The 13,818-nt window shown below is 36.5% G+C and overlaps 1 protein-coding gene across 1 annotated transcript in view; it reads left to right on the top strand.

The window, feature by feature from the left end:
• Nucleotides 1–13,818, top strand: part of LOC144960489 (intermembrane lipid transfer protein VPS13A-like) — a 215,573-nt gene that overhangs the window by 121,253 nt on the left and 80,502 nt on the right. The window contains exons 50-57 of the mRNA XM_078893643.1: nucleotides 1,557–1,654; nucleotides 1,780–1,831; nucleotides 2,720–2,887; nucleotides 4,953–5,131; nucleotides 6,573–6,684; nucleotides 8,317–8,448; nucleotides 9,720–9,737; nucleotides 11,354–11,440. Of these exons, the coding sequence (XP_078749769.1) occupies nucleotides 1,557–1,654; nucleotides 1,780–1,831; nucleotides 2,720–2,887; nucleotides 4,953–5,131; nucleotides 6,573–6,684; nucleotides 8,317–8,448; nucleotides 9,720–9,737; nucleotides 11,354–11,440 (846 nt within the window). The remainder of the gene's footprint in view (nucleotides 1–1,556; nucleotides 1,655–1,779; nucleotides 1,832–2,719; nucleotides 2,888–4,952; nucleotides 5,132–6,572; nucleotides 6,685–8,316; nucleotides 8,449–9,719; nucleotides 9,738–11,353; nucleotides 11,441–13,818) is intronic.

The raw sequence follows: 13,818 nt of genomic DNA, 5'->3' as shown, positions 1-13,818 counted from the left end.
ATCAATTGTAGAGCACTGAGTTCTCATAGAAAAGGTCTTGATGTATCAATTGTAGAGCACTGAGTTCTCATAGAAAAGGTCTTGATGTATCAATTGTAGAGCACTGAGTTCTCATAGAAAAGGTCTTGATGTATCAATTGTAGAGCACTGAGTTCTCATAGAAAAGGTCTTTGAGTATCAATTGTTATAGTAGGCACTGAGTTCTCATAGAAAAGGTCTTGATGTATCAATTGTAGAGCACTGAGTTCTCATAGAAAAGGTCTTGATGTATCAATTGTAGAGCACTGAGTTCTCATAGAAAAGGTCTTGATGTATCGATCCTGACCACTGTTGAGATTTTTTTTCTGACCCCCCCCCCCCCTCCCCACACACACACACCCACACCCACCCTGCAGGGATTGGGCTGCTGTGTAGATCAGGTGGAAAAAAAAAAAAAAAGTAAAAGTATTTTTTTTAAAAACTTGAGCTTTTGTATAGTGCAATTTCTACTAAACGTGCTATAAGCGCTTTACAAAGAGTTCCTAGCCAACAGCAACACTTAACATGCAGAATGAGACATGACGCCTGTTAGGCGATATTACAATTTTTTCGGACAGACAACGCTGTTTACGACCAGGTACTCATTTTACAAATGAGTACGGTGAGAGAATGCCAGTAAAGAGTCTTTTCAAAGGATTCAACTATGCGTCAAGCGAGGCTCCAACCCAGGACCTTCCGATCCGAAAGTGAGTGTCATACCACTAGACCACATAGCCCCACAGGGTTATTTAAAATGATTCATTAAATTTCAAAGGACCACAACTCAATATACAATGAATATACATAGCTGAAAATACACATCAAATTAAAGGAACTTTTATTATGTTTTAGTCACAGGAAGTTCCGTGAATTGCAAACAGGTAGTTTTAATCATAACACGTTATGTTGACAACCGGTACCTTTTACAAGTTTTCAAAGTGACTTTCATTTGTAATTTGAGCTTTGATTGATCTTGAAGCTCGCAGTATTTTTTTTCCGAAAAAGAACGGTTCGTACACGTTGCTGCAAGATAGGGTACAAGTGACGTTAACTTTAGGAGTTTTACTTGCATTCTTTATGATTTCATAAGTTTTGGAGGAATCCTTTTGAATTGCCCTGTATTTGTGATAAGACTTGTGTCCTGTAAAAAGGGTAGTGAGCAAATTCTGATGTCCATTTAGTACCACATAAACGGGGATTAACCTTGACTCCATGAGCCTTAGCCCTAAGTACGACTATTTAAAAGAATATGAAATTAAATTCCTTTTATTCATTCATCAGTTATGGAAAACATTCCTGGAATTTGAATAACCCAATCCAGGCCACAAATTGAGCTGGGGGTGAGGTGGTGACTTGCTCAAGGCCACACAGCGCGGCGGCGAGTGATCGAACTCGTTACCTTTCGGGTGCGAAGCAAAGACCATACCGCTGAGCCACGTTGCCACCCAATTGGTCTGCAGGTGGTCTTTACGTTGTATAAGAATACTTAGAGGTGGACAACAGCTTTTTACACTGAGTCTTCCATTGAAACATTTCAGGTTGTTCCAGAGAGTTCCTGTAAAGATCCCAACAAGTTTGTGCCTGGAGAGGTTTTATCTGTGGCCAACAAAGTGGGCAAAGCAATCGTGTCTCAGAGGTCTGTCATCAGGGACCATCAGTTGCATCAGGAAAGGAAAGTTGGCTTTGAGGTGAGTCTTTATGGGTGTTACTCTTTCCTATCTCTCAATGCGTGTGTATGGACAAAGCGATTGTGTCTCAGAGGTCTGTCATCAGGGACCATCAGTTGCATCAGGAGAGGAAAGTTGGCTTTGAGGTGAGTCTCTAAGGGTGTTACTCTTTCCTATCTCTCTATGCATGTGTATGGACAAAGCCATTGTGTCTCAGAGGTCTGTCATCAGGGACCATCAGTTGCATCAGGAGAGGAAAGTTGGCTTTGAGGTGAGTCTTTAAGGGTGTTACTCTTTCCTATCTCTCTATGTGTGTGTGTGGACAAAGCGATTGTGTCTCAGAGGTCTGTCATCAGGGACCATCAGTTGCATCAGGAGAGGAAAGTTGGTTTTGAGATGAGTCATGAAGGTATTACTCTTTTCTCTCTCCCTCTGTGGATGTGTGTATGTGTGTGTGTGTGTGTGTGTGTGTGTGTGTGTGTGTAAGAAAAAAACATCGTTTATCAGAGGTCTGTCATCAGGGACCATCAATTACATCAAAATATCGTCTATTACAACAATGTTAAAGCAAGCCCATAATTGTGTGTTCGGTTATGAGACCTGAAAATATGTGCACGTTGGGAGTGGGTACCTACTGGTATAAGGTTAAATATCATAGACACTATTTCAGATTTGTTTATCTCAATTTATCAAATTAATATATAAAGTGTTGCTATTGGTTCTTGGTTGTATATTTTTACATTTTTGTACATTTACATATATACATATATATGTATACATTGTCGCCATAGATTCTCAACTTTGTGTTTATACATTTTTATGCATGCCACGTCTGTAAACGAATTTCCATTTTTTTGGATGAATAAAGTATATATTATTATTATTATTATTATTATTATTATTATTATTATTATTATTAGTAGTATTATTATTATTATTATTATTATTATTATTATTATTATTATTATTATTATTATTATTATTATTATCATTATTGATAGAATTGTTAAATATATATTGAATTAATTTTTCAGTTGTTGAACATGAGTGAGGTGACCAAATTTGAGGCGTCCATCAAGAAAGCTGGCCGCAGACTTTTCTCCACGCCTCTCAACGACTCGTCTGGGGAGAAGCAGAGAATCGTCTGCAATGTGGAGGCTGAAATAGGACAGAAGATCATCTCCTTCACGTCCATTGCCAAGGTACAAACAAACCAAAAAAAGTAGTCCTTCAGAGCCATTCTAGAGCTTTTATATAGCGCAATATCCACTAAATGTGCTCAAAGTGCTTTACAAAGGGTCCCTGACCAACAGCAACACGTAACATGTAGAACGAGACATAACGCCTGTTAGGCGATATTACAATTTATTTCCAACAGAGACAATGCTGTTGACGGCCGGGTACTCATTTTACACCTGAGTACGGTGAGAGAATGTGAGTAAAGAGTCTTTTCCAAGGACTCAACTATGCGCCGAGCGAACCCAGGACCTTCCGATTCGAAAGCGAGTGTCATACCACTAGACCACATAGCCGCACAATTATTCATTAGATCCATGAAGTCGTGAGTTTATCCAGATTTCTATAGATAAAAGGAAGATGATGTCACTCAGGTCTTTGTTATTGTTTTTTGCCATCCACGTTTATGAGTTCTTCTCACTAAACTGTACGAACCAGACTATAAAAGTTCATGGTTACACACAGTTTTGTGTGTTTGTCCCTTATACTTCCGGATTGCAATGTTGTGAGCTTCTTAGCCAAGCACATACTATCTACAGTGTGAAACAGGACATAGCTATTGCTTGATACCGTTTGGATAAGGTGCTAGTCTGTCACAAAGTACTTTCCTCCAGACTTTACAGACCCAACTACCCAATCACTGCTGGGTTGACAAGGGGGGTCCGAAAAAAAAATCATCTCGACTGCACCCGGGATCAATCTTGGTCCCTTTGTGTGTGAAGCGAGTGCTCTACCAACTGAGCTATCAGAATCCCATTGTTAAGGTATTGGAAAAGAAAAAGTGAGGAGGGGGGAGAGAGAGAGAGACAGAAAAAAATATTTATTATCTGAAGTTTTTAAAACTCTTTTTCTTCTTCTTCATTTTAGTTTAAAAGTAAATCTGGGGAAGTTTGAAATGAGAAGAATTTTCCAATTTATGAGAAAAAGAGGGGTTGTAATCATAAAATGTTCAACAGCTAATGATAATAATGATCTGTCAAATACTCTATGGTGCTTAACAGTATTTAACAAACAATGAAATACACCTATTGTCAAAATAAGGTCTTGTAAATAATTCAGTTTCCAATTTCTTAACTCCTCTGAATTTTCACAGGACCAAAAACATAAGAGGGAAACACTGTTATCACTTAAAATGAGCTTTTATTTAACGCAATATCCACTATGTGCTCAAAGGGGTCCCTGACCAACAGCAACAAGTAACATGTAGAACAAAACATGACGCCTGTTAGGCGATATTACAATAATTTTTTTGGTGACAGAGACAATGCTGTCAATGGCCAGATACTCATTTTACACCTGAGTATGTTGAGAGAATGTGGGTAAAGAGCCTTTTCCAAGGACTCAACTATGCGCCCAGCGAGGTTCGAACCCAGGACCTTCCGAACCGAAAGCAAGTGTCATACCACAAGACCATATAATAAATAATGAAGTTATATAGCGCCTAAACATCCACGTTAATCATGCTCTGCGGCGCTTTACATAATAAAAATGTTTAAAAACCAAAAGAAAACAATATTAAAAATCACGACACTACAGGAATACAGAAACAAAATTGAAGCAAAATCTATTTCATAAACAAATTAGCCTCACGGAACAACTCAGTCTTCCGACATAATCGCACAGTTATATCATGCATGTCATAGGCTGCTGCACTTAAAAGCAAACAAAGAACGCTATAACAAATCTTTCTTACCCGCTGCAATTAGGAATTATCAAATGTCATTTATTTAGTTATGTAGTTTTAATGATCTCCATTTATTATCAATACCATCATTTATGACATCTTTAATTAATTAATGAGGGAGAACATAAATATAAGAGCGAGTGTGAGAATGAATGATCTGAATGTTTTCTACGATACTAAATCCCAACTTGCTGTGATACATTGGTATTGTTTTTGTTGTATAACCGTCAATCCTGCTAAATATCTTATCTTTTACCTTGAGTCATGTAAAAACACAATGTCATTTCCTGTTTTTGGATTAATAAAGTTCATCTCTTATCTTATCTTATGTAATTTTCTCCCATCAGGTGTCCAACCAATTGGAGTTTCCCGTGGAAGTGTTCTATAAGAATGACAAGGAAGCCCTGGTGTCTTGTGGAAACGTCACCCCGTTCCGTTCAATCTGGCTACCTGTCACGGCCGTCTACAGCACCAAGGCTGAACTCTACTTCAAACCTCTGCCCAAAGATGACGAGGAATCGCAAGTGTTAGTATTGCAATTTTTACTTTTCATTACAAAGCAGTGCTGATGGTTTTCCTCGGATCCGCGGAAATCAGCGATTTTTGGTTTCAGATGAGGAATTTCCTCCTTTAAAAAAACTGTCATTTTCTTCACAAACTGACATTTTCCTCAATCAAATTTTCTGGCTTTGAGAGATTTAATGTGTAGTGGAACAAACTAGTGCAGCTTCCCCACTATCCAGAAGATAGCTAGAGTAGTTTAACATCTCGATGGCTCTAAAAGTGGGGATTGGTGAAGTAAACATGTAGCGTAAAGAAAACCATTCATAATTTTCTTCCCTTTTCCCTTTTTGTCACCATCAGCACTGACAATTATCTGAAAAAGTATGTAGTGTACGAAACAGTGCCTGACAAAATGGAAAAGAGAAAAATAGGAGAATAAAAAACCCAATAAAACATCCCACGCCTGACCTGTAATCAGTCATTATCATCATCATCATCATCGTCATCATCATTATCATCATCGTCATTATTATCATCATCGTCATCATCATTATTATCATCATCGTCATTATTATCATCATCGTCATTATTATCATCATCGTCATCATCATTATCATCATCGTCATCATCATTATCATCATCGTCATCATCATCATCACTACCATCATCATCACGATCATCATCATTATCATCATCATCATCATCGTCATCATCATCATCATCATCATCATCATTATCATCATCATCAAAAAAAAAAATACCCAATAGAGAAAAATTGAGATAAAAAGACTGTGTTGAAAAATATTCATATAATTCAATTTTTAAAAAACTTAATGATGATAACGATAACGCTAAGAAATATGACTTTTAGAGAGCCCGTCCCAACCAGAACACTGCTGTCTTAAGGAAAAAGACCGTATGTGGCCTCTTATTGCAAGTAAACATACAGTCTTTTTGCTTAAGATGGAAGAATAGTCCCAACATCAGCCTTTGTAAATGAAAATTAAAGTTTCTATTCCATTTTATTAAGATAAATTTTAATTGAACTTTTATATAGTGCAATATCCACTTAACGTGCTCAAAGTGCTTTACAAGGGGTCCCTGGTCAACAGCAACATTTAACACGTAGGACGAGACATGACGCCTGTTAGGCGATATTACAATTTTTCGGACAAAGACAACGCTGTTAACGGCCAGGTACTCATTTTACACCTGAGTACGGTGAGAGAATGTGAGTAAAGTCTTTTCCAAGGACTCAACTATGCGTCGAGCGAGGCTCGAACCCAGGACCTTCCGATCCGAAAGCGAGTGTCATACCACTAGACCACATAGCCCCTATGGGATAAATAAAGGGAATTTTAGTTTTTTTAAAGTTGTTATTATTGTTATTGATTCATCCCAAGCCAATGTCATCAACGCGTTTCCTGTTTTATCTCTCTGAAACTCTGTCGTCCATCTCCCAGGTACAACGTGTCCGAGGACAAGGTTAGATGGAAGGAAGCTGGAGAAGGGGGAAAGGTCAAACAGCTTTCTTGTAGTCACAAGTCAGAGGGAGAGCCTCCTCTTTTCTTCAACGTAAGTCAATGCTGGAATCAGTTAATAAAAAATAGATAGAGAGAGAGAGAGAGAGAGAGTAAATAAGTAGGAGTGAAATATCTGTTCAATGTTATAGTTATCATTTAACGTTATAACAAGTGTAACTAAATGACAAATTGCCATATTTATGGACAATAAAGATCTATTATTATTATTATTATTATTATTATTATTATTATTATTATTATTATTCATCCCATGGGGGAAATTTGTCTTTAGGGTCTATTCCTAGGGAAGACTCGAATAACCCAGGCGTTAGCCGCAGTGCAGCGCCGCAAATTGAGCTAGGGCGAGGTGACTTGCTCAAGGCCACACAGCGCAGCGGCGGGTCATTGAACTCGGTACCTTTTGGGTACGAAGCAAAGACCGTACCGCTGAGCCACGCTGCCCCCCTAAGAGTTGAGAGTGAATACTAAGAAAGAATAAGAAAATAGAGAAATAAACCCTAAGCGCAATACCCACTGAACCTAATCCCGGTGCAGTCAAGACTTTTTTCTGACCCCCCTCTTGCAGTGAATGAGTGTTAGATCTTGTGGAAAGTACTTTGCTATAGTCTAGTGTTTTATCCAAAGGATAGCAAGCAATTGCTATTGTCTGTTTCACGCAATGGAAACCGGGATACAATCTGTCTCCAAGGTCTTAATGTATCTGAAGGACTAATTAAATTTTTTTTTTTTTCACCACGGCTGTCAATCCAATCTTCCTCTGTAGTAGACCCTATAGATAGTTCGAAGATGACGTCACTCAGGTCTTTGTTATTGTTTTTTGCCACCCGCGTTTATGAGTAATGTTCACTGAACTGTATTAACCCGACTATAAACGTTCATGGATACAAACAGTTTTGTGTGTTGCTCCGTTATACTTCCGGATGGCAATGTTATGAGCTTCTTAGCCAAGCGCTTACTATCTATAGACAAATTTTCCCTTGGGGATGAACAGGTGCAATCACGTCTTATCCTCTTAGGCATCTCACCCACCCCTCATACTCACTCACTCACTCACTCAATCCTTTCCGGGCCTGCTGGCACTTTAGGCGATGAAGAGATCTCCACCTGGTCCTGTCAGCAGCTATTCTTGGGGCCATCTCGAGGGACAGACCTCTCTTCAGTACGTCTCCCAAGTCTCCTTGGGGTGTCAATTGCAGAGCCTTTCTTATCAGTGTTTCATCAGGTCTGCGACAGACATGCCCCCCAACCATTGCCATCCTCTCCTTTTAATGAGACTATCCACTTCAGCTCTCGCTCTCAGGTCCTCATTTGAGATTGTATTTGGCCCTCATAGGATTGACCTTAATTGATATAGCAGTCCCTTGAGAGCTATAGAGCCCCTCGGGGGTGGAGTTTATCCCATTTTCTATAGCATTAAATGCTTGCTACCCTTAAGATAGGACACTAGTCTATTACAAAACTCTTTCAGACAGATCTAATAGACCCAGCTTCCCAAACACTGATGGGTGGCTGAAACACAGACAGTTTAAAGAAGGCCATGATCCATATGCTAAGGTATTTAACTTTTTCAAATTCAATTTCCACAAAAGATCTCTCTGTTATTATTATTTTTTTTTTTTTTCATACAAGTTTAATGATGATTTTTTTTTTTCCCCACTTTCAGGTATTGTCTGACGTAGAGCAAGTTTTACTAGACAGTACAGATGACCAGAAGGGACCTTTGGTGACCTTTAACCTCCATCCTACTGTCATGCTCCACAACCTGTTGCCTTACGACATCAAATACCTTTTGGAGGTGAGGGATTTACTGTCCATTACCACCCCCCTCCCTCTTTGATTTTTTCATGATGGTGATTTTTCTAAGGGAAAAGAACTTCTTTTTGAAGTAGTAAATCCCATGAAAATGAAAAGAACACACTTTTTATGGTTTTTTTGGTCTCATAAGGGTTTCTTTTTAGAAAACCCAAGAAAGATCCTTTCAGATCGGAAGGCCCTGGGCTCGATTCCTGTTCTGAGCGATGCATAGTTGAGTCCTTGGAAAAGGATCTTTACTCATGTTCTCTCACGGTGCTCAGGTGTAAAATGAATGGAGATAAAGATAAAGGGAGTAAATCTGACTCATGAATGAACAACACAAAACACAAAAATTTCGCCTATATTATTATGACAATCTAAATCTTACTCATGAATGAACAACACAAAACACAAAAATTTCGCCTATATTATTATGACAATCTAAATCTTACTCATGAATGAACAACACAAAACACAAAAATTTCGCCTATATTATTATGACAATCTAAATCTTACTCATGAATGAACAACACAAAACACAAAAATTTCGCCTATATTATTATGACAATCTAAATCTTACTCATGAATGAACAACACAAAACACAAAAATTTCGCCTATATTATTATGACAATCTAATATAAATATATATGTATTTTGTGTTTACTTGAAAAGGGCCGAAAAGTCATTTGTTTTGTGTTGTTCATTCATGAGTCAGATTTACTCCCTTTATCTTTATCTCCATTTTATTGACTCATTCAGGCACCTCTATTTATGAGTGTAAAATGAATATCTTTTCATAACAGGCGTCCTGTCTGGTCCTACATGTTAAGTGCTTTTGTTGGCTAGGGACCCCTTCCTTGGACAGTGCTTTATAGTTATAGCACGTTTAATGGATATTGCGCAATATAGATGCTCAAATGCTCATGCTTGAGACGACAGACTCTTGGTTTGGTTTTTGATATGGATCTAGCTTGTGTCACTTACTGTAGCAATGTGCCAGAAGTCAATAGAGAATGGTGATGGTGGTTTGAACTCGTGACCTTAATGGTACGACAACTCCGCCTGGCCGGGGAGAGCGTGACTCTACCGTATGAGCCATCCCTACATGTCTTCTGGCACTTTCCTACTCACTTCATTCATCTCTTGTTGTTATCAACATAAGTGCCTGCTCCACTCACTGCTTACTCTGAATTACTGTAGCAATGAAAAATCGGATGAGAAGCAGACGTTGAACTTTTGTGATTTGTTTTACTTTTTTTTTACCTTGACAGATTCCTGAGTTAGGAGTGGTAACCTGGGCTCTATTTGTTTTGTTTTTTTTTGTTTTTATATTTCTTGTTTTTGTTTTTTGTTACATTTAATTGTTAAGAATTTTTTTTTTTTTTTTTTGTTTTTATATTTCTTGTTTTTGTTTTTTGTTACATTTAATTGTTAAGAATTTAATTGTTGTTTTTTTTGGGGTTTTGGGTTTTTTTTTTGTTGTCTATTCAGATTTTCTTACCTCATCCTCCTTCCTTCTCATCCCTTCTGATCCTATTTCTACACTTTCTAACATCCCATAATTGATATCACCAATTCGTCCTATCAGATATTAGGCTTTTTTAAAATGTTCCCTTGCAATGAATTGGAAACTGGGTCTATTAGATGATACTGACTGGGTGGGGTTTCTGACCTCCCATAGTGGGCAGGGAGGCACTTACTGTGTTTTCTATCCCCCTATCACTGGGTGGGGTTTCTGACCTCCCATAGTGGGCAGGGAAGCAGTTACTATGTCTTCTATCCTCCTATATATGTTTTGGGAGATGATATTTTTGTCTTGCAAATCATTTCTTTGTTATGCATTGTATTATTTGTTACATATATATGATTTTTGTAGACATTTGAGTGTGTTCCTTTTAATGGGACGTGTGCTTGTGTCAGGATGAGACATTTAGGTAGTCTCAAACTTAATACACTCATAGTATGCTCTTGGAATCTGCATCTGTTCCCTATGTTAACTTCCTTTTTCTTGGGTGCTTTAATTGTAATTCTAAAACTCTTTACCATCTCATTTTCTTCCTTTTTACTGGCGCTGATATGACCTAAATGTGTTGCAAGCATTGTAAAACCCTTAAAAACAAAAACAAACATTAGATGATAGGAAGTAATTAGTTCTTCACACACCTCCTCATGTCATGACATCATATTGTCTTATGGCTTATGACTCACTTTCAGATCAGAAGGTCCTGGGTTTGAGCCTCGCTTGGCGCATAGTTGATTCCTTGGAAAAGGTTCTTTACTCACATTCTCTCACTGTAATCAGGTGTAAAATGAATACCTGCCTGTAAACAGCATTGTCTCTGTCCTTTAAAAAATGCAATATCACCTAACACGTGTCATGTCTCTTTCTACATGTTACGTGTTGCTGTTGGTCAAAGCGCTTTGAGCACATTTAGTGGATATTGTGCTATATAAAAGCTCATTTTTATTTTTTATTTTTTATTCTTATTGTTGGTTTGGTTTTTAGCATTGCAGAAAACTGGAATCGAATCTGATTCCAAGCGTCTTTGAAAGACTTTGAAAGACTTTTTAAAACTCTCTCTCTCGAGTTTTTATGCACGGAAAATTGAACAAATTTGTTCGATTTTCCATGAGGGTGGATTCGAGAGAGTTAAAATTCAATTTTATGTCATAAAACGGGAATATGAAAAGTAATATAACAGCTTCAAAAAAAAAAAAGAACAAAATACCAAACACTGAATGTTTTGGACTCAAAACCCTTCTTTTCAGCCAATAATAAAAACAATATATATATATATATATACTTAAAATATGCAATGCAAAATTTGAATGATTATTATAAATGTTGTTACAATTAATGTCTTTTTTCTTATTTTAAAAAAAACAAAACAACAACCAAAAACAGGGTACCTCTGAGATGGCATTACTGAAAGCCGGCCGTTATACAGCTCTGGATCACGCTTCTGTCAACCAGTCTAACTTGGAGCTGATGGTAGGGTCTCTTTTTAAAAAAATAAAAATTCTTGTCTTGTTGTTGTATTACAAAAAATTGTCTAAACTATGTGTAGTTTAGAAATAGGGAATGGTTAGTCAACTTTTGTGAAAAAGATTGAGAAATACCAAACTTGCTGATAACATGAAATATATGTTACAGTGAATGACATAACCAGTTGGATGGTGAAAAGGTTTGAACTGAGATATATTGCCAAGTATAGTTAGAAGGTCAATTTTTATCCAGTTCTTGTCATAAATGATTAAATCAACTCTTTTTGTAGATCATCGAGAAATATCAAAGCTTCATTTCACTTCTTAATATTTTTACGGCTAGTCAAGTTGAAAAAGTATGAAATTTGAGAAAAGTTGCTGGATACCTTTCCCATACATCTGACGATAACTTCATGAAAAATCGCCTGATTTACTTCAAATAAAGATAAAAATGCTCTAGTGAGCATATTCTTTCAGATTTTTTTTAAAAAATTGCAAATCCAACATGTTCACCTTTCGACTGATTATGTCATGCACTGACGCATATTGCAGACATCTTTCTTCATTATTATGAAGTAATTTATTTTAGGATGTTCAAGAGGCAATCTGTCCTTTGTGAGAAGGAAATTGAGTTCCATGTGGCCTTTTGGACAATCATAAACAGTGTCTCGAAAATCTAAGCAAATCAAGGACCAAAACAGACATGAACACGAAATTCTAAGTTAAAGGAACTGTATTTTTCTATCGAGAAGGTTTACCTTAATATACGACATGCTCTCAAAAAATTTAGGAATGGATTTTCTCAGCCCATTATTTTTCTATTTTCAATGAAGTCATTTAGAAATGAAATGAATTCTTGTGATTATATATTTCCATGGGAATTTGACGCAGACTCACCTCCGGAGTTAAATTCTCATCAAGGGAAAACTCTCTCTAGCTTATATAAGTTAACAAGACCATAATGAAAATAATTGTGATTCTTGACCATAATGAAAATAATTGTGATTCTTGACCATAATGAAAATAATTGATTCTCATCAAGGGAAAACTCTCTCCAGCTTTCATAAGTTAACAAGACCATAATGAAAATAATTGTGATTCTTGACCATAATGAAAATAATTGATTCTCATCAAGGGAAAACTCTCTCCAGCTTATATAAGTTAACAAGACCATAATGAAAATAATTGTGATTCTTGACCATAATGAAAATAATTGATTCTCATCAAGGAAAAACTCGCTCCAGCTTTCATAAGTTAACAAGACCATAATGAAAATAATTGTGATTCTTGACGAACGTATTAAATTTCACCATGATCAGCATTTGTTGAATCACGCAAAATTTATCCACATTCTGAAATTCAGATTGTTTCTTGGATGGCAAGAATGAAAACTTTGTATAACAAATGAGACGATGAAGATGCTTTGATTGGGAATCCGGTTTCATTTCACAAAAGTTGACCATAATAACATTTGATAAAGAGAGAATTTGTGAGAACTGCATTCAAATTCATTACAAAACATAGTAACAAAAAAAAAATGACGAGTAAAGAGGAATAAATTTGAGCTAATTTTTCTAAGAGATAGTTGTTTTTTTTCAGTAGTTTTTTTTTTCTTTTCTTTTCTTCTAATCTTGCAGTTCTTACTAATTTTCCTTTGACTACATCTATAGTTAATCGGCACTTGCTCCCTCCAATGGTTTTCATTCAGAGGCTAAGTGAATGATTGTTGATGAAAAACGTGCTGAGCAATCTGCCATATGTATGGCTTGATAGTTTGTTAGTTTTCTCGTATAGAATGGCTTGATAGTTTGTTAGTTTTCTCGTATAGAATGGCTTGATAGTTTGTTAGTTTTCTCGTATAGAATGGCTTGATAGTTTGTTAGTTTTCTCGTATAGAATTCTTGAAAGTTTGTTAGTTTTCTCGTATAGAATTCTTGAAAGTTTGTTAGTTTTCTCGTATAGAATTCTTGATAGTTTGTTAGTTTTCTCGTATAGAATTCTTGAAAGTTTGTTAGTTTTCTCGTATAGAATTCTTGAAAGTTTGTTAGTTTTCTCGTATAGAATTCTTGAAAGTTTGTTAGTTTTCTCGTATAGAATTCTTGCAAGTTTGTTAGTTTTCTCGTATAGAATTCTTGCAAGTTTGTTAGTTTTCTCGTATAGAATTCTTGAAAGTTTGTTAGTTTTCTCGTATAGAATTCTTGAAAGTTTGTTAGTTTTCTCGTATAGAATTCTTGAAAGTTTGTTAGTTTTCTCGTATAGAATTCTTGAAAGTTTGTTAGTTTTCTCGTATAGAATGGCTTGATAGTTTGTTAGTTTTCTCGTATAGAATTCTTGATAGTTTGTTAGTTTTCTCGTATAGAATGGCTTGATAGTTTGTTAGTTTTC

Source organism: Berghia stephanieae, chromosome 15 (assembly GCF_034508935.2).
Source record: "Berghia stephanieae isolate SIO BIC M18660-M18661 chromosome 15, UCSD_Bste_1.3, whole genome shotgun sequence".
Lineage (NCBI taxonomy): Eukaryota > Metazoa > Mollusca > Gastropoda > Nudibranchia > Aeolidiidae > Berghia > Berghia stephanieae.
Note: the sequence above shows the minus strand (reverse complement) of the source record. Positions and strands in the feature narration are given on the sequence as shown.